This window comes from Lactuca sativa, chromosome 7 (genome assembly GCF_002870075.4).
Source record: "Lactuca sativa cultivar Salinas chromosome 7, Lsat_Salinas_v11, whole genome shotgun sequence".
NCBI classification, from domain to species: domain Eukaryota; kingdom Viridiplantae; phylum Streptophyta; class Magnoliopsida; order Asterales; family Asteraceae; genus Lactuca; species Lactuca sativa.
The window spans coordinates 56,155,246-56,175,810 of NC_056629.2; the positions used below are offsets into that span (position 1 = coordinate 56,155,246).

The 20,565-nt window shown below is 40.0% G+C and overlaps 1 protein-coding gene across 1 annotated transcript; it reads left to right on the forward strand.

Moving 5' to 3' along the window:
• The first annotated feature begins 9,752 nt into the window (after positions 1-9,752).
• Positions 9,753-10,512, forward strand: LOC111883815 (UDP-glycosyltransferase 83A1). Its single transcript, XM_023880140.1, has 2 exons — positions 9,753-10,215; positions 10,307-10,512. The coding sequence occupies exons 1-2, from the start codon at positions 9,753-9,755 to the stop codon at positions 10,510-10,512; spliced, it is 669 nt and encodes a 222-aa protein (XP_023735908.1).
• The last annotated feature ends 10,053 nt before the right edge of the window (positions 10,513-20,565 follow it).

A 20,565-nucleotide genomic window follows, 5' to 3' on the forward strand; every position in this document is an offset into this window, starting at 1 on the left:
AAAGTTATGCTGGTTCATTTTCTGTTTGGAGATACGAAATAGCCATTGGATGTGACGGTTCAAGATATTCACGAGGCTCGAGGGAAAAAGCGATCATCACTTTTAGACGTGGTAGTTTTTTGATGGTGACAGTTAAGTAACCAATATTCTATGTGGCATTATATTACTGGGGTACGTTTTGAATTCAAATTTCACCCAAGTTATATATGGAAACTACTCATTACCATTCCAACGTTCCGGAATTCACTCAAAGAACCCTAACTTTTCATCGTAAATTTTCTCTCCAAAATTTTCTCATTCTACTTCAATGACCGCTGAACAAAACATCATTGATTAGTCCAATACCTACGACGAAGAGATTTCACAATTAATGATGAAGATTCAACATACAAATCTCTAGCTTAATCCTTCGCTTGAAGTTTATCCTGAGGAACTACGTATGATATTGTTGATTATGAAATCTTAGTTCTTAATCATGCATTATCATCTTCTTTTGCAATTCCGATGCAATGGTTGTCTTTAGCTGCTTTTACTGCTATTTACAACAAAACAACCAAGGTGGTTATATTCCAGGTGATCTCTCAAAAGAAGAAGCAACTAACCAAGAAGCTATTCGCCCAAATCCTGAAGTTACCTTCTTCTGGTACGTTTTATGAAGTTACTACCGAAGAAGTCGTTCATATGTTCAACGAGATGGGTCATCAACCCACTTTATCAGTTATTAGTCACTTCACGAAGTCCATTTTGCCTGTATTTGGAGTTTTTATTTGGCATTATTCTAAGGTGCTTAACAGGACGATGTTCTGGGTTGGATAAGGCTAAGCTTGAAGTCTATTCGATTATGGTTGGGTTGTATTATGGAGTAGATGTTTATTATGCGTCTTTGTTGTGGGAAGAATTTGGGAATTCAATTTCTCATTCAAAACTAGAATCTGGAGTTTCGAGTGCTGGGTTTTGGGGACTGATTTTGAAGGAAGTTTATACTCAAGAAGATATTTTTTTTTCCTATGGATGTTGATACTGTCACACCCCCAAACCAGAACGCCGGAAACGTCTGGGGGTGGATGACTTCATGTACAGTATCATAACATAGTGAATAATAGTGATCAAATCCATAGAACCATCATATTTTTAATAAAGAAGTTTACATTGTACTCAAAACATTGTTTACTCGATATCACTACATATGACAAAAGTAAATGACGTGACACTGCGACGCCCCAACCTCAAAACCTTTTTGGTTACTAGCCTACTGATTTCCTGAGAATACAAGTGGTTTTGAAAAAAAAAAAAGGTCAACAATTAAGTTGGTGAGTTCGTAAGAGTTTTGTATGAGAAAAATCAGTAGCTTTTCCTTGTAAAAAATGATAGAGTGTGCTTTCAGAAAATCCAATATTTTCTTTCGAAATGAGCTATAAGTCTTAAACCCTAAGACCAAAAATATAATTAGTGTTTTTTTGAAAAATAGTGTTATGAAGTTTTATCATTATATAAAACTAACTGAATGTAGGTTAGCCCCGTAAACCAAATGTATTGTTAATACCCCATGTGAGTTATCATAACTGTGCTAGTGATTAGTGGCCTGCTACGACGTTCTTCAGGCGTCGGAATGTTAGACATTTTTCACCCATGACCTACCAGTCTAACTGTAGCTAACAACTTGGGTGCGGGGTTGTCAGTCCCTTATAGATCTATACGCAAGTGTCACGCTCTCTCACCGAGACTCTAGTTATAATTCAGGACTTCGGTGTGTACTCTGGTAGGTACAGTGAAGACAATGTCTCACAAAATTGTATCGACAGGTTTACGTATATTGTAATGAAAACCCTTTTGTAAGCAAAAATATTTCCTTTCCATAGTAAATGCATAGTGTAAAATAATTATACCCTTAAATAATTATTTGTTTCGTCCAAAATGATCAAGTAGTATTTGTGACCCCCAAACTATACCAATTATAGTTTGTGATGATTATTTTGTTAAGTCTATTTATATAAACATTTATATAAATACGTAATAGTTATATGGTTTATATGTTTTTAAAAAAAGTATATCAATTAAACTTACATCTAACACTAGTATGAAAAATTGGTATGAAAAGTCCATTACTAGCTTTTGCCTCTTTTTAACGATATTTACCGGTAACAAAAACAAATGTAACTTGGTAAAACTTACTTTTACCCTTCTTGGGGTCTTTACTCAAGTTAACTTTATGTGTTTAAAACCATATATTTCTAGTTAAAACCTACAAAATATTGTGATAAACTTGTTATAACCACTTTTTTTTTAAAAATCTATTTTTACATGAAATACTTGATTTTTGAGTTTTCCTTTTGTTTGGTTAACACTTTGGTATTTTTGTTTAGTTTCAAAATGTGTGGTCAAAACAAAATATTTTGGGTTATATCCCACCAAAAATGGTAAAATAAGTAGAATCTAACCATTTTTGCTAGAAAAACCATATCTCGACCATAAAAGTCTTAAAATCTTTGTAGCTTTGTGGTTTTAATCCTTTTCTAAAGAACATATAACAAAGTTTATGTTTGTTTTTCTTAGTTTTGTATCATTAACCAACATAACACAAATAAATATTCTACAAACACATAATAACCACATTTCATGAAGAAAAATGCTTTAAACAAAACATAGATTTGAAGCATGCAAACATTTTTGTTATAAATCAAGCTTTTCTTGTATCCCCCTCCCCCCCGTAAAACATGAAAAACTCGAAAATATGGGGGTATGAGCTCACCTTGACTGTGTTTCTGGTTGGATAAGGAGATGAAGATGAAGATCTTCAAGCTTAGAACACTTGAAGGTGGTTGAAGAACTAGTTGAAGATGGTATTATCCTACGGGTTTTAACACATGATAATGTGTGTAAATCAAATGAAACTAGTATGAAAATGTGTAGAAACACTAGATTAATAAGGAATGATTACCAAAAATCCTAAGAACCAACTTGGAAGTATTGATCTTTGGAAGATTTTGAACTTGTTCTTGTGAGAAGGTTGAAGAATGAAGATGAAAGGGGTGAGGGATACCCCTCTTGGCCGAACCTTAAATTGGGTGGGTGGGGGGGGAGGGGGTTGAAGTTATGTTTGCATTGTTATTTGTTGGGTAAAGGAATTGTTATATGTTGTGTAATATTTCTTTTTGGGAAAAGATGCATCATTCATGTCACAAGTCAACTCTAAAAGATGCATTGGTGATTTCGGTCCAAGTCCCACCGATATTATAGTGTTTTCAGTCCTAGACTGAGAACTCTAAAAGCGAGATAATAGTGTTTTCGGTCCTAAACCAAAAACTATAAAAGCAAAGTATAAACCATAATTTATGTCCCACCTAGCTGACTTTTGTTGACTTGTTTGACTTTTGCTAACCCATAATTGCCAGTTGTCACAAATAGAATTGAGTTTCCATCCATGAATGTTCCTAAGATTTTTGTGGATGATGCTATGATTTCTCCAGTGGTTTCTAGAATTTCATATTCGATGCTCAATTTAGTGAATCCTACTCATCAATTGTTGTTTCAATATCGAGCTTCAATGGACCCTACTCCAACTTGTATTCTACCACCAAAGGTTCCATATAAAGGTGTTGAAGGTTCATTGAAAGCATCGAAGGGTCATCACTAAAAGAAACAAGATGAGATGCTAAAGGAAGTAGAATAAGAGGTTGTTAAGGAGACTTTACCCACAAAGACTGGTAAAGGGGTACTTAAAAGAATAAAGAAACCTACTAAGAAACCATCAGAATCTGAACCCACAAAACCTATTGATGAGCCTATAAGCCAAACTATTGTGAATCAATATGAAACAATTGCTATAGAGATACCTACTCAATGAGAACATGATGTGAAAAAGGGGGTTTCCAAGAGGGTAAAGAAGTTACAGTTTACAAGGAAAGGGGTTGTGGTTAGAGATATTTCGTCTCCTAATTCTTCTGCCTCGCAAAAGAGAAGTGCTTTGGATGTGGTTCACAAATAAAAGAAGAGAAAGCAAACTACTATTGAGGATAAGAAAGTGGATGTAATTGTCGAATTAGGTCATAACAGTGATAACACCGATACAGAAATAGGAGGTCCGTTTCATGTCTCACCATGAAGTGATACTTCTGTCAAGTCGATTTTCGAGGAAAGAAGTAATCCCGATGACAATGCAAACATATCTAATATGGATGTAAACATCAATTCTGGTGCATAACAAAGTACAAAAATCCCTGAGCAGACGAAAGTCATACCACCCTGGGGTTCGAATATTGAGTCCATTTTGCAGGAAGTCGAAACTCCATACATCACTTTGAACTTATCTGGTAAGGACAAAAATGTCAATATGGGTGAAGGGATTAAGACTATCGAAACCACTACTACCACTACAGCATAAACAACTGTTTTTCCTCTATTTCAACCATCTTCTCCACCACCTACATCTGTTCCACCAATTTCTTTTATAATTCTATCTCCAACATGTGTTGGTGTTATGCTAGAACTGATTTCTATTTTTTTCTCATCTCAATCAACTGAACCTGAGAATACCATTACTGAAACTGAAACTGATGCATACGATGATGATCTTATGGTTTCGTTTGCTAACTTACAGTTCAACATAGAAAAAGAAGTTATACCTGATGAGTTAATCATGTTGGGTAAATAGTTCAAAATCCTTAATTCCAAAATGAATTATATGCTTCAATTGTCGGCTGATATTGGAGGCAAGAACTATGTTAGTCGAGTTGAAGTTGAATATCTTTTGAAAGCTCAAGAGTCTCGACTGAGAACTATGATTGAGGATGTTGATAAGAAACATTAAGAGAGAATGGATAATCAGTCACACAATTTGGAATATGAGATTACTAAGCTACATCAAGCTGCGAAGGAGCGTCATGAGCTCTTTGAGAAAAAGGTGTCTGAAACAAAAGCTTCTCTTAAACTCAAGGTTAACGAGCTTCGAGCCTTGATGTCTAAGGAGGTTAAGAAGTTAGTTGACAGCTACATATTGTTGCATGAAAAAGTTGATGTCATAGCCAGTGCAACAACTGGCTTGGTTTGTAACGCACCGATTCTCAGATATTGTTTAAATAAGAATTTTTTGGTTAAGCTCAACTCGACGATTTTGTTGACCTATTCGTCGAGTAGCAGCGGGGTGGGATCGCGTGTTAAGTGACCTACTCGAAGAGTCCATATTGGGACTCGGCAAGTAGGAGCTGGCAGATGAAACCCTAAATCTCGTAGTTTACACCTCTATTTAAAGGAGCCTCAGCCTCCTTTGGCCTATTTGCAGTCTTTGAGAGCCCCTTAAAATCCTAATACACGTGTGTGTGTGTGCCCATTGTGTGTTTGAAGCTTGAAAAGAGGATCTTTGGAGGGAGAAGGCTTGGAGGAGAAGGAGATTGGAGCAAGTAGAGTGTGGGAATCAACTCCTATCTCAGTTGTCATCTTATGGAGGTAACCTCATCGCCTTTTTTCCTTGTGAATCTCTTCTATTGGTTTAGTTTTAGGGTTTTTGGTGAGATATTAAGTTGGAAAGATGAGCTAAGGGCTAGATCTGAGGTTGTAACTTCAGATCTGGACCCTCCTTGGATTCTAGAAGCATAAAGTTTCAGCTTTGGTCATGATTAAGGTCCCTCTTGAGCATGAAGTTCCATTATGAACTTAAAATAGGCATTTAGAGCCTTTAAAGCCATGCATGCAAGTAAAGTTTGCAACTTTACGTGATAAGCATGCCCTAGAAGCTTGGATCTGTGATTTGGAGCCGCTGCATGGCTCAAAACAAGTCTGTATGGAAAGAGGACTAAATGGACTCGGCGAGTCGCAAGGTTGACTCGGCGAGTCACATGAAGATGGATGTGAACTCAAAGGGTTGGATTAACAACTCGGCGAGTTCGATGAATATTACCATAAGACTCGACGAGTTGAAGAACTACTCGGCAAGTCGGATGAGTTTTCCCTAGGATATGTATGCATGAGTATCCGTCGAGTTGTAAGGAGCGAACTCGACGGGTGACCATAAAGGTTGGACAAGAATCGAAGGAACTCGACGAGTCACCCTGATGACTCGGCGAGTTGTAATATGGTTCAAGGAACTCGGCGAGTAGCCGGGGGTACTCGGAGAGTTGGGGGTCAACATGGACTGTTGACCTTGACTGAGGTCTTTGACTTTGGTTAGGGGTTGACTAGTGGGTTATGGAGTACCTTATAAGGTTAAGGACTTATGAGTATATTGTACTATTATCATAGGTGGTGGAGCCTGTGTCAAGTGATCCGAGAGTTGGATTTTATCTTCCGAGTCAACATCTGCAAAGTGACTTATCCTCACTATATCGATAGGGTCTACGTCACCAAGGTCGGCCCTTTAGTTGTTATTGTTATGGGATGCTACCTGTGGTTATGATATGTTAGATCGGAATCAGGATAGATAGTATGTTATGGTCTTATGATCCGTAAGGATTGGTATGTTAGTGACTTGCTACATCCATTACTAGAAAAACAGCCTTTTACGACGCTCATTGCGCGTCGTAAAAGGCTCAGACGATGCATAAATGCACGTCAAGGAAGGTCCTGTCATAAAGATAGACGACGCGCATTTACGACGCGCGTTTACGACACGCAATGCGTATCAAGGAAGGCCCTATCATAAAGGAAGACGACGTGCATTCGCATATCGTAACCTTACGACGCGCGTGTTAATGCCACGCAATGCGTATCAAGAAAGCCCCTGTCAAGAAAGGCCATGTCATAAATTAAGACGACACACATTTTTGCGTATCATAATTTTAAATGTTAAAAAAAAAGTATCTATAGGTTTATTAATTTTCAAATTAAATTTGTATTTAATGTCTCACAATAGAAAATAAATATCATATACAAAAAATACAATCCATTGCATAAAATTTAATGTCATACAAGTAAAATACAATAAATAAGAGGTTTTCCCTAACTATATAACCTAATGCTACAATGCTATAAAGGGGCACCTTCTTGTTTCAGTAACTCATCATTAAGCGATCTAAAGAAGCTCTAAAACCCTTCATGTATCCAACCAATCATCATGTCTCTTAGCTTCAATATCTATCCCAACTCTTGATCAAAAACAACACAGAAATCCTACACAATAAACATATATGTCAGTTGTACAATATCAATATCAACTAATTAATAATACACATGATATGTATGAGAGGGGAATCAAAATGATCTACCAATAAGTCATGTTTCCATTAAAAGTATCTTTAGCAACTGCAAGTTGCGAGTGATAAAGAATATTCAAAATGTCAAGGAAGTATGATTGATTGTAAGACAACTTTGCAGTAATTATATTTGTACTTGAAACACCAAGCAAGGAAATTAGGAAACAACATAGCTAAGAAGCTTTACCAGTTCAACTTGACTAGCGATGTGATTCTCAAACTCTTCCATGACCTTACTTAGCACAGATTCTACAAGCTGCATAAGCAGAATAGTATCATAACAAACATGAGAAATCAGTTGTTGTGGTGACACAAACTTGCAAAACACCAAATTACACTTACCATGGGAACCTCATCAGGTTTCTTATCCAATAGAACTGCATGGACAAGTATGTTTAATGAGAAAAACATCTTTGTGATGATTTTTCAACACATACATTTTTGTGATGATTTTGAACAAGATCCATATAACATTAAAATAACAAACTGACATACATACCCTTTGTTCATTTATTTTCTCTACATTTATTTTCTAAACTTACTGATAAATGTGAAATAAAAAGAGACAAACCTTTGTTCATCTTCACCTTCAACTAAAACCTTATACCCTAACCTAGTAATAAATGAGAAATAAAATGGATGAATATTGAAAATTGTTTGTTGGAATGTAAGGGCAATATGATCATTTAGTTTCATTTGGAAGGTTTATTTAGTCTAGGAAAAAAAGACTTTATATATGCAACACTTTATCCAAATATGCAGCATTAAGTCACTGTACACATATAGAACTTAATGGGGAAACAAGAAACAACCCTTAAGTGATTTTAATTTTTACCAGACGATATTCCATGTTAGCATGCTTGGTAATTGCTTCTAGAAGACCAGGAGATATTTCACTATGAACAAGTTGATAGGATGCCCGAGCACACGTTGAAAAAAAAGGCTCACTAGAACATTTCTTGAACATCAGCTTCATGCAAAGTTCGTGAAAGCATACGTTGAAGATATCCAACTTCCTAAAAATCAATTACATATTTACCGATAAAGAAGTAACATCATTATAAAAAATGAAATTAAAAAAAATACATATATATTTATTACCTTGGTGAGTGATTTAGCAAATTGACTAGGTTGTACATCAGTTTCATCTGATCAATTCCATGTTTCAATGATTTGAGGTAATCCACGAAGATGAACTAACAGTCTTTCCCTCATTATTTGCACCAGTTTTGTATGTATCTCATCTCTATGCACTTTACAATCCTAAAAAAATTATTATTTCACACTTTTTAATTTAATATTTATACTCTCAATAATACCCAAGAATGGGAGAAAATTTGTAAAAGAGTTTATTTATTACATGTGATACCCGTTCAATTTCTAATAACAACATTACTTTTCATGTCTCAGGTACTTTGAGGAAAAGAATCCTCCTAATTTCTTACGTACATACATACACACATATGAACAACTTATTGATATGTGGAATGTAAGGATAAAATGGTCGTTTAGTTTCATTCAGACGTTTTATTAAGTCTATAAATAAAAGCAAAAAGCACCAACCAGGGATAATAGCATGTACACAACTGAAAACCTGACTTGCCAATGCCAAATGTTTTGATGTAATTGACTTTAACCAGACACCTGGAAAATGCCAATTAAACAGGATTTAATACATTTTTTAACAAAAAAACAAAAAAAAAAAGAGTTACTTGCATGGCACCAACACCAAGAACAAGTTGACAAGCCCTTGTGTTGAAAAATTTCAACATTTCAAGAACAAAATTTGAGGTTGTAATCCGTATGCCAGATTCCAGTTCTTTCCAAAATATCCTGCAAACCAAACTCCTTAAGTTCATATTATGTTGAATCTTAAAAGTTTTAAACTGAAGTAAAACAATTCAAGAACAAGTTAGTTTTTTCAGTCTCCTTTTCTAACGTATTAAAATATAACAAAAGTCAGTCATACATGACATACACATTAATTAATATTCTTCATATGAGGAGTTGCTATTTTAGGAAAAATTGTTATGCCACCAGCTATACAATAAAATTATACATATAAATATATATATGTAAGAGGAAAGTTCAACAAAGTGTCTTTTGTGTACTGAGTCACCCCTTTTACAATTTTAAACAAATACATGAAAAGCCAACACGCTTAATTTTAAACAAAGTGTCCTTTGTGTATTGAGTCACCCCTGTTCTTCCATCCCATTCATCCTGAGTGTCATGAAACAGAGCCATGGAATGGAATTGGTCACTAAATTGTAATTTAACTTAAATCATGATTCGTTAAAAATTTCATCATTAAAATTACAAAAATAAATTCTAATATAATTATATCATGAAATTTTTCATTGCATTGAGAAAAAAAAAAGCACCCTCTGGCAAACGAAAGCTAACAAAATGTAAGGAATCTCGTTCCAATTCCATTCCATAGAACAAACAAGAATGTGTTTTTCATTCCAGTGGAAAAAACCATTCCTTTCTTGATTCCATCATACCTATGTAGCCTTTGGTTGACTATTTCTGATCCGTTGACTTGGCTTAGGAGAACTAGTGTCCATGGACAGTAGAGACAAATCCCAATTTCCTGCACGCCAAGCAGCTTCAAACTACAAACAGAGAAAAAATCAAGCATATGAAGTTACAGTTGTAAACATAGCGGTCACTTACAAGCAAGTAACAAGCAATGCGTTAGAAAATGATTGTTATAGTGATCTATTGCGGTCGGTTTCAATCCCTGATGGGCTAGAACCATGGGAGGACAGGACTGAAATTTGTAAATTGACCCTATCAATATTACAAACTATGCCTGGCAAACTGGAAGAACTTATAGTGACAATTAACAAAGAAGACAACAATAAAATGTCATGTATTATTGCTGATGATTGCATGGGATGGGCCATAAAAGTCGCAAAGAAGATGGGAATTAGCAGAGCAGCCGTCTGGCCAGCCACATTTCCTATGCTAACTTCCATGTTGAGCTGTCAGAAATTGATTGATGGTGGAATCATTAACAACAATGGTGAAACATGCATGATTACACATTTTGTTTTATAAGAATTTAGCTAATTAAGAAGGTGATTTAACCTTTCTTAAAAAATATTCCATTTCAGGCATACCTCTAATTCAGCATATGATTAAGCTATCAGAAACGATGCCACTTATAAAACCAACCAACCTCTGGTGGACGCGCTTTGAGGACTTGCCCACTTCAGAAGCTTTCTTTGAAGTTGTAAAAGAAGCAGCTGAAGCTTCCAGATTGACGGAGTGGCATTTATGCAGATCAACTACTGAGCTGGAGCCTGGAGCACTTTGCTAGCAAGCAACCGACGTGCTGACCAAGTAGGTCACTTCTGGCAACAAGACTCCACCTGTTTAGCGTGGCTCGACCACAACTCCTTTTAGTGGTGTGCCTTGGCTGCAGTTTTTCTTTGCGAATTTGCCTTTGACTGAAAAATCATTTTCACAAAATATAGTTAATTTAAGATTTTTGGTTAATCGTTATACAAACAAAGGGGTATTTTGGTCTTTTAAAGGATTGCAATGAAACTAAATTCCATCCATTGGTTAAACACAAACCAAATGTGCCCTAAATTTGACAAAATAAAAACATCTTTAGGCATCAACCATTAAATTAACATGAAAAAATGTAACAATGGATTAAAATTTCAAGAATATCTTACCATTGAGTGCAGCAACACCCACAATTGAATGCATGGTTAAATCACACATGTAGTCATATAGTGGCACAGAGCACAAATTATTAAAAACATAAAAATACATGTGAATATGATCAAATGAAGCATTTCTCACTTCATAAAACATATGTAAGCGGTGCTAAAGACTTAATGATATCTGGGGAATTTCGTCGAACACTTGGTGTTCGTCTAAACACCATGGAAAGAAAAAGGTAAATTGCAGAAATCAAACACATAAATCACAAAAATGGAGTATAGGAGTTGATAATTCATTGAAATATGAACAAAAACAGAAACAATAGAGATGCACAATGGATTAACATAATAAATCAAGAAGTAAAAAAACAGAAGAACATAAGTCGATTTAGGGATGGAAGTTACCACTATGAAGGCCTTAACATCTTTATTCCTCTCTCTCTCTCTCTCTCTCTCTCTCTCTCTCTCTTCTTGTTAAGCTGCTGGCAAGACTTGGCTGACGACCCCTTTGGCAGAAGATAGCGGGCGGTGTTTAGCACCCTTAGCGACCCATGACGACCTTCCTAACGACGCCCACTCCTTTGAGCCTGATAATCATATCGAGAGTGCTACATTCAGATTCACTTTCTATTCAAATATGCCCATTTTTTTTGCAAGATCCGGTCCAAATTTGTACATAGGAACCACCAAATCATTCAAAACTAGAAAAAGATATGTGAAGAAATGAAAAATAAATTGATTACTTGGGTCTCTAACGCAGAAGTTTCAAAGGTGATGACGTGATGCAATCGGGAAGCTAATGGAGCAAAGTTACGGTTCTTCGTCTGTGTGTTTTTCGATTTATCTGTAGGGAATCTGAAACAAACGAGAATCAAGATTCACATTCCTAATATTGAGACTTGAGAGTATAATTAGGGCTTTTTCTAACAATTTCAACATCGAGTGGGAGATAAGGTGGTTCTAGTGGGTAGAAGTAAGTGGGGGAAGAAGTAGGCGGCAGTAAGGAAAGAGCGTTCATAATTTGGGTAAGAGGGAAAGGAGAAAAAAAAGGAAGGCGGGTTTTTAATTTTTTCAGAATTTCATTTCCCCCTTTCCCCCAATATTAAAGGATGGAATGCGCGTTCCATTAAAAAATATAAAGCGACATCCTTAGACGACGCACATTTTATTATAGGTGCCCTCCGTGTTTTTTTAGACACTAATTTAAAGGCACGCAATAATGTGTGTCTATTATCCTTAAATTTTTTGAAGAGATGACATTTTTTTAATGTCACTCTCCTTTGCATAACATAAATGAACGAGTGTCGTGGTTTGCACGTCGTAAAAGGGTCTTTTTCCTGTAGTGGTCCGTACTCTAGTTACGAGAGAATTCTATGATTGATGATCAGCGTGATAGATATGTTTGATGTTTGTATATGCCAGTATATGATAGATATGTGCACATGGTTATTTTCTTGATTGGTTGGGTTGAGGCGGTCCTTCTTTGTGCTGAAGGCCAACATACCCTATGAGCGGTCCGAGGAGACTACAGGCCCACGAGGCGGACCGGTCATGCCAAAGACTCGGGATAGATTCAGATAGACTGTAGGCCTAGTAGGGCGGTCCAGTCAAGCCGATGGCCAGTATGTATGTTGATTGATTGATTGATTGATTGTTACTGATATGGAATTCTCAGTGTGGTATTGGTATTTTGGGGGTACCTCACTAAGCCCTCTGGCTTACAGTTTTTAGTTTATTTTTTCAGGTACTTCAGGAGATCATGGAAAGGCGAAGGCGTGACCGTGCCTCTCCTCATCCTTATGTTATGATTTTGGGACACTTGTATGAATCTAGTCTCAAATCAAGGAGATTTTTGGAAAGTAAGTTTTTAAAATGGTTTTCAAAATAAAGGATGGAGGATGCAGAGGGTATGATCAGCCGGAGCCTGTAAGTAAACCCCAAAATACCATACAATTATTTGATATTCTTATATGTTAGAACAGCATGCTAGTGCTAGGCTAGGGATCTTCAAGAATCGCATGATAGATTTCCCTGATTATATGATGCCTATTAGCCTAGGGATTTCTTGTATATGGAATTGACATCATAACTGTAGATGTTTAGTGTATGCATCACGGCTGTGCATAATAAAGACCTTATAGCCTGAGAATGTTAATTCGGCTTTCGGGTAGGAATGGATATTCGAAAGTCTATTGGGTCCAGTGTTATGTGCAGCTAGCATGCACTAGCGCTGCAGGGGATGATGGAAGTTTCATGGGTATATGAGTCATGAGAAGTGGTGAGACTAGATGCGAGATAGTTGGTATTCCTCTAGAAGTGAGGGTTGAGCGCATTTCTATGTTGAGTATAGTGTTAGGGCGTTGTGGTGATACTTGAGACAAATATGGGTAGGTGTAGAAGGTAGTATGGGCCCGTACTACTGGAAGAACAGGACCCATACGCGTAGCAAGGAAGTCACAACCCCTAGGATTTGTGGGTTTTGGTCTCCCGATATTATGTTTTTTATCTGATGTCATGAGTGTACCTTTCAGTATGATGGTGACAAGACGTTTTGCTACTGGTTCCGGATCAGGATCGGGATCGGGATCAGGGTCAGGGTCGGGAGACAGAGGGTCAGAGGTGTCGGTAGCACCTGAGCCCGTGGTTCAGATAGGGACTGAGGAGCTGGATGCCATAATCCGGGAGATTCTGCACGATGAGGGCGCTGCGGCTTTCCGAGTGCAGCTACCAGAGATGAGCGATATGCAGCTCTGGCAGAGACAACAGCCGCTACAGCCACTTCGGCTGTAACTGCGGCAAGGGTTGGAGGAGGATCCGACAGGTCTTTCTAGTACCGGGACTTCAATAATACGAAGCCCCCGATGTTTGATGGTACACAGGATATGATCAGGGCTATGCGGTGGTTGTCTGATGCGGAGGGCTGTTTCTTCACATGCTCATGTCCTGCTGACCAGAAGGTCGGGTGTGCTCTGAACTTGCTTAGGCTCGGGGCAAAGGACTGGTGAATATTGACGACAGGTTCATATTCTGATGATCAGCGGGCTGCTGTTACTTGGGAGCAGTCACCCGCTACGTTCCGCGCGTGGAACGAGAGCGGCTTGCTCAGGAGTTTTTGACGTTGAGGCAGGATGGGGAGTTCGTGATGGAGATTACCCGGATGTTCACTAAGAGGGCTATGTTTTGCTTGGAGTTTGTGTCAGAGTAGTCTTAGATGACTTGTTATCTGAGTATGCTCAAGACGAATATTCGGCAGTTTGTGGCTACACAGCGTTGTGATACCCTCCTGGATCTATAGGAAGCCGCGAGGCGGCGAGAGTTGGAGATAAAGTTGCAGCTGAAAGAGCAGCGCCAGGCACCGACACAGTCTCAGTCGGCGCCTAAGCGGTCTAAGACCGCTAATACTCGATCTGGGAGTCAACAGAGCCGCACTTGTGGAAAGTGTGGCAGGGGTCATTCGGGAATTTGTCGAGCAGGAGGCGGGTGCCACAAATGTGGCAAGGAGGGGCACTATGCCAGGGTTAGGTACGTTATGCTTATTGTATTGGTGTTTTGCTTCTTGATTGTACCTGTGGTTAGGTACTTTTTAAGTGAACTCCTTGCCCGCTTTGGTATTATTTGACTCGGGGGCGAGTCGGTTGTTTGTATCTCAGACCTTCTCTAGAGGGTTCAATGTGCCGATAGATGATCTTGAGTGTCCGTTGCGAGTTTCGATCGCCAATGAGCACGGGGTTTCTGCTTCTTCCGTCTACTGGGATGTGAGTTAGAGAGTTTTGGGGTGTCCTTCCTGATAGATTTGATTCATATCCCCATGGAGGACGTATGCGTGATTGTAGGGATGGATTGGCTTAGCCGTTTTGCACCATGATCAATTGTGAGGGATAGCAGGAGGTGGTTCGAACCCCAAATGGGGGAGAACTGGTAGTATATGGTGAGGGCACCAGGTTGGGATGAGGGTTTTGTTCGGCAGCCAGGGCTCGATAGTATATCCAGCACGGGTGTGCCAGTTATTTGGCATATGTGGTAGATACGTGGGTTAGAGAGCAGCTCTCAGTTTCAGAGGTTCCGGTGGTTAGAGACTTTGTTGATGTGTTTCTGGAGCAGTTACCCGGCGTGCCTCCGGTGAGGCAAGTTGAGTTCAGGATTGATCTAGTGCCAGGTGCGGCCCCTATCGCCAAGGCGCCATACCGTTTAGCACCACCGGAGATGCAGGAGCTATCATCTCAGTTGCAGGAGCTGCTGGGTAAGCAGTTTATTCGTCCGATTAGCTCACCTTGGGGAGCACCGATCCTTTTCGTCAGGAAGAAGGATGGTTCGCATATGATGTGCATTGACTATAGGGAGCTGAACAAGTTAACGGTGAAGAACCGTTATCCGCTCCCAAGGATAGACGATCTTTTTGATCAGCTACAGGGAGCATCTTGGTTTTCCAATATTGATTTGAGATCAAGATACCACCAAATCAGGGTGAGGGATTAAGATGTGGAGAAGACCGCGTTTCAGACTCGTTATGGTCATTACGAGTTCGTGGTGTGCCGTTTGGGCTCACCAATGCGCCAGCAGTGTTCATGGATTTTATGAAATGAGTCTGCAGACCAATGCTCGATCGCTTGGTCATTGTGTTCATAGATGATATCTTGGTGTGTTCCAAGACTCGAGTGCAGCATGAGGAGCATCTCAGGGAGCTGCTAGATGTGCTGAGGCGAGAACGGTTGTATGCCAAATTCTCAAAATGTGAGTTTTGGTTACAAGAGGTCCAGTTCCTTGGACATCTCATTAACCTGGATTGGATTTTGGTCGATCCGGCCAAGGTGGAGGCGGTTATGCATTGGGAGACTTCGAAATCTCCCTCATACATCAGGAGTTTCTTGGGTTTAATAGGGTATTATCGGAGCAGTCGTGATTTATCCAAGATTGTCGTACCCCTCACTCGTCTAACGAGGAAGGGGCGGATTTCCGGTGGGGCCCTGAGCAGCAGAGGGCGTCGGTGTTGACACTCCCCGAGGGAGTAAAGGATTTTGTGGTATTTTGTGATGCATCCATCACAGGCTTGAGGGAAGTCCTCATGCAGAGAGGACGGGTGGTAGCCTACGCATCGCGGCAGCTGAAGCCACACGAGACGAGATACCCTACGCACGATCTTAAGTTGGGAGCGGTGGTTTTCGCTCTCAAGATTTGGAGGCACTATCTGTACGGGATCCGTTGCACTATATACACGGATCACAAGAGTTTGAGACACATCATGGATCAACCGAACCTGAAAATGAGGCAGCACAGGTGGCTGGATGTGGTCAAGGACTATGAATGCGAGATCTTTTACTATCCTGGTAAAGCGGTATGAGGATAGCGGTGGATTCCCCGCTGGTGAGTTTGGTTACGGATGCTCAGATTGAGGGAATGAGACCAGAGAACTGGAAGTTAGAGAGGATTAAGGGCGAAAGCGCCTGATTTGTTCAGGATAGCCGCAGATTGTTGACCCGTTACGGTCAGGTTTGGGTTCCGATGTCCGAAGGGGTCCGGCAAACAGTGATGGAGGAGGCTCATAAGTCTCGTTTTTTGATTCACCTGGGAGCCACTAAGATGTACCATGATTTGATTTGAGTTATTGATGGCCTGGCATGAAGCACGATATCGCTTGGTTTGTTGAGAGGTGCTTGCCCTATAGGATGGTCAAGGTCGAGCATCAGAGGCCGCATGGTAAGCTGTAGCCTCTGGAGATTCCCATGTGGAAATGGGAACGGATCGCAATGGATTTCATCACGAAGTTTCCGAAGACGGAAAGCGGGTTCGATGCTATATGGGTCATCGTGGATCGATTGACCAAGAGTGCCCATTTCCTAGCAATATGGGAAAGTTCGTCGGCAGAGAAGTTGGCCGACCTGTATGTCAGAGAGATTGTCTCTCTTCATGGGGTTCCAGTTTCTATCGTTTCCGATCGAGATGTCAGGTTTACTTCCCGTTTTGGGTAGAAGTTCCATGAGGAACTGGGTACGCGACTGCGTTTTAGCACGGCGTTCCATCCGTAGACTGATGGGCAAAGTGAGCGGATCACTTAGACCCTCGAGGATATGTTGAGGGCGTGCGTCATTGATTTCGGTGGGAGTTGGGATTCCCACTTACCGTTTGCAGAGTTCGCCTACAACAACAACTATCATTCCAGTATTGGCGCCCCACCTTTCGAGTTGTTGTATGGGCGGAAGTGTAGGACCCCAGTCTGCAGACCACTCAAGGTGATGGGTCGGGCAGAGGTAGTTCTACAAACTACCGAGATGATACAACAGATTAGACAGCGACTGCAGACCGCTCAGAGTCGGCAGAAAAGTTATCCCGACCGACGCCGATCTGAGCTGGAATTTCAGGTGGGTGACATGGTTCTCCTGAAGGTCTCACCCTAGAAGGGTGTGATCCGCTTTAGGAAGAGGGGAAAATTGGGTCCCCGTTATACTGGGCCGTTCAGGATTGTTGCCAGGGTTGGCAGGGTGGCTTATAGGCTAGAGCTTCCGGAGGAGCTTAGCTGGATCCACAGCACATTTCATGTTTCGCAATTGCAAAAATGCATTATGGACCAGGAGGCACTGGTATCGTTGGATGACATTCAGGTCGATGAGTGCCTAAACTATGTGGAGAGGCCTGTGGCTATTTTGGAAAGGAAGAAGAAGTTTTTGCCGAACAAGGAAATACCTTTAGTAAAGGTGCAGTGGGAACATTGGAAGGGATTCGAGTTGACATAGGAGTCGGAGGCGGAGATGCGCGAGCATTACCCGACATTGTTTATTCCAGCAGACTTCGAGGGCGAAGCCTAGTTCAAGTGGGGGAGAGTTGTAACGCCCCGATTCTCAGGTATTGTTTAAATAGGAATTTTTGGGTTAAGCTCTACTCGACGAGTTGGTTGAGCTACTCGACAAGTAGCAGCAGGGTGGGATCGCATGTTAAGTGACCTACTCGACGAGTCTATATTGGGACTCGGCGAGTAAGAGCTAGAATATGAAACCCTAAAACTCGGGGTTTGCTCCTCTATTTATAGGCGCCTCAGCCTCCTTTGGCCTCTTTGCAGACTCTGAGATCCCCTTAAAACCCTAATACGCGTGTGTGTGTGTGTGTGTGTGTGTGCCCATTGTGTGTTTGAAGCTTGAAAAGAGGATCTTTGGAGGGAGAAGGCTTGGAGGAGAAGGAGATTGGAGCAAGTAGAGTGTGGGAATCAACTCCTATCTCAGTTATCATCTTCTGGAGGTAACCTCATTGCCTTTTTCCTTGTGAATCTCTTTTATTGGTTGAGTTTTAGGGTTTTTGGTGAGATATTAAGTTGGAAAGATGAGCTAAGGGCTAGATCTGAGGTTGTAACTTCAGATCTGGACCCTCCTTGGATTCTAGAAGCATAAAGTTTCAGCTTGGGTCATGATTAAGGTCCCTCTTGAGCATGAAGTTCCATTATGAACTTAAAATAGGCATTTAGAGCCTTTAAAGCCATGCATTCATGTAAAGTTTGCAACTTTACGTGATAAGCATGCCCTAGAAGCTTGGATCTGTGATTTGGAGCCGCTGCATGGCTCAAAACAAGTCTGTATGGAAAGAGGACTAAATGGACTCGGCGAGTCGCAAGGTTGACTTGGCGAGTCACATGAAGATGGATGTGAACTCGAAGGGTTGAATTAACAACTCGGCGAGACCGATGAATATTACCATAACACTCAACGAGTTGAAGAACTACTCGGCTAGTCGGATGAGTTTTCCCTAGGATATGTATGCATGAGTATCCATCGAGTTGTAAGGAGTGAACTCGACGGGTGACCTTAAAGGTTAGACAAGAAACGAAGAAACTCGACGAGTCACCCTGATGACTCGGCGAGTTGTAATATGGTTCAAGGAACTCGGCAAGTAGCTGGGGGTACTCGGAGAGTTGGGGGTCAACATGGACTGTTGACCTTGACTGAGGTCTTTGACTTTGGTCAGGGGTTGACTAGTGGGTTATAGAGTACCTTATAAGGTTAAGGACTTATGAGTATATTGTACTATGATCATAGGTGGTGGAGCCTGTGTCAAGTGATCCGAGAGTTGCAGTGTATCTTGAGAGTCGACATCTACAAAGTGAGTTATCCTCACTATATTGATAGGGTCTACAGCACCAAGGTCGGCCCTTTAGTTATTATTGTTATGGTATGCTACCTGTGGTTATGATCTGTTAGATCGGAATCAGGATGGACAGTATGTTATGCTCTTATGATCCGTAAGGATTGGTATGTTAGTGACCTGCTAGGTCCGTACTATAGTTACGAGAGAATTCTATGATTGATGATCAGCGTGATAGATATGTTTGATGTTTGTATATGCCATTATATGATAGATATGCGCAGATGGTTATTTGCTTGATTGGTTGGGTTGAAGTGGTCCTGCTTTGTGCTGAAGGCCAACATACCTTATGAGCAGTCCGGGGAGACTGCAGGCCCATGAGGCGGACCAGTCATGCTGAAGGCTCGGGATAGATTCAGATAGACTTTAGGCCTAGTAGGGTAGTCCAGTCAGGCCGATGGCCAGTATGCATGTTGATTGATTGATTGATTGTTACTGATATGGAATTGTCAGTGTGGTATTGGTATTTTGGGGGTACCTCACCAAGCCCTCGGGCTTATAGTTTTCAGTTTATTGTTTCAGGTACTTCAGGAGATCATGGCAAGGCGAAGGCGTAACCGTGTCGCTCCTCATCCTTATGTTATGATTTTGGGACACTCTGGTGGATATTGATTTGAAAACATTTTTGTAAACGATGCTATTTGATTTTTAATTATGATTGAAAAAATTTAAATTTGGCGCAAAATTTATGGATGTTATATGGTTGAACTCAACAAGGATTATCCAAAAGATCGCAAAGTCAACACTGAGAAGTATGACAACGTGTTTGAGAAAGTTTATGAATCTTTATCTGGCTTTAAAGAAACATTTGTTGGTTTTTCTATACATCAAATACACACTAAACTAGGTAGAGGAAACAATTGAAACTACGATATACCTAAGTGTACATGAAACCTATGGATCTATGGTTTCATGCAATTACATCTACCCTAGAAAACATAAAACTTTAAAAAAACATACCTATTATGTAGCCCTTGGTCTCCATTCGTGATATCTTATTCCTACATGAAGTTGCTTGGATGAGAGGACCCAGGCCAAAATCCCTCTAATTGTATCACACCCAATGAAGGCAAAGAGTGGAATAAAATTAACTAGGAGAAGGGTCAATTTCACAAACACTAAGAGGGCTAGAAATCGTCCCTAAGAGGGGGAACAAGAAGGGTTGGCGAAACTTGAAGCCAAGGTGCAAGGAAGAATAAAATCCCTAGGCCCTATTTATAGGCTTGGATCCCTTCCAAGGTTTTGTACTCCTTCGCAGGTGGGATGGAATACCTAAAAAGAATTTCACTCATTTTCCCATTTAGGATGGAGTGATTTTCATCCAGCCCTAATTCCATAAGGGTTCTGGAACATTCCTGATTAACCAGCTATCGATTAATGAATATTCAACCATTTAACTAATTAAACTTTTAATTAGTTTCCAATATTTATTTCCAATTAGTTTCTAATTAATTATTAACCATAATAATTAATAAACCAATTTCTCTTTTATTTACTTTACTCAATTTGGTTCTTGAGGGCAACCCAAAAGGACCTTGTTATTATTAGAAATATTACCAATAGTTAATGACATT

What these genes read in the sequence shown, in the direction of transcription:
- LOC111883815 (XM_023880140.1), top strand. Translation starts at nt 9,753, where the DNA reads ATGGACAGTAGAGACAAATCCCAATTTCCTGCACGCCAAGCAGCTTCA. An exon ending in TGGAATCATTAACAACAATG is followed by an intron (nt 10,216 to 10,306) that starts GTGAAACATGCA and finishes ATTCCATTTCAG; the next exon opens with GCATACCTCTAATTCAGCAT.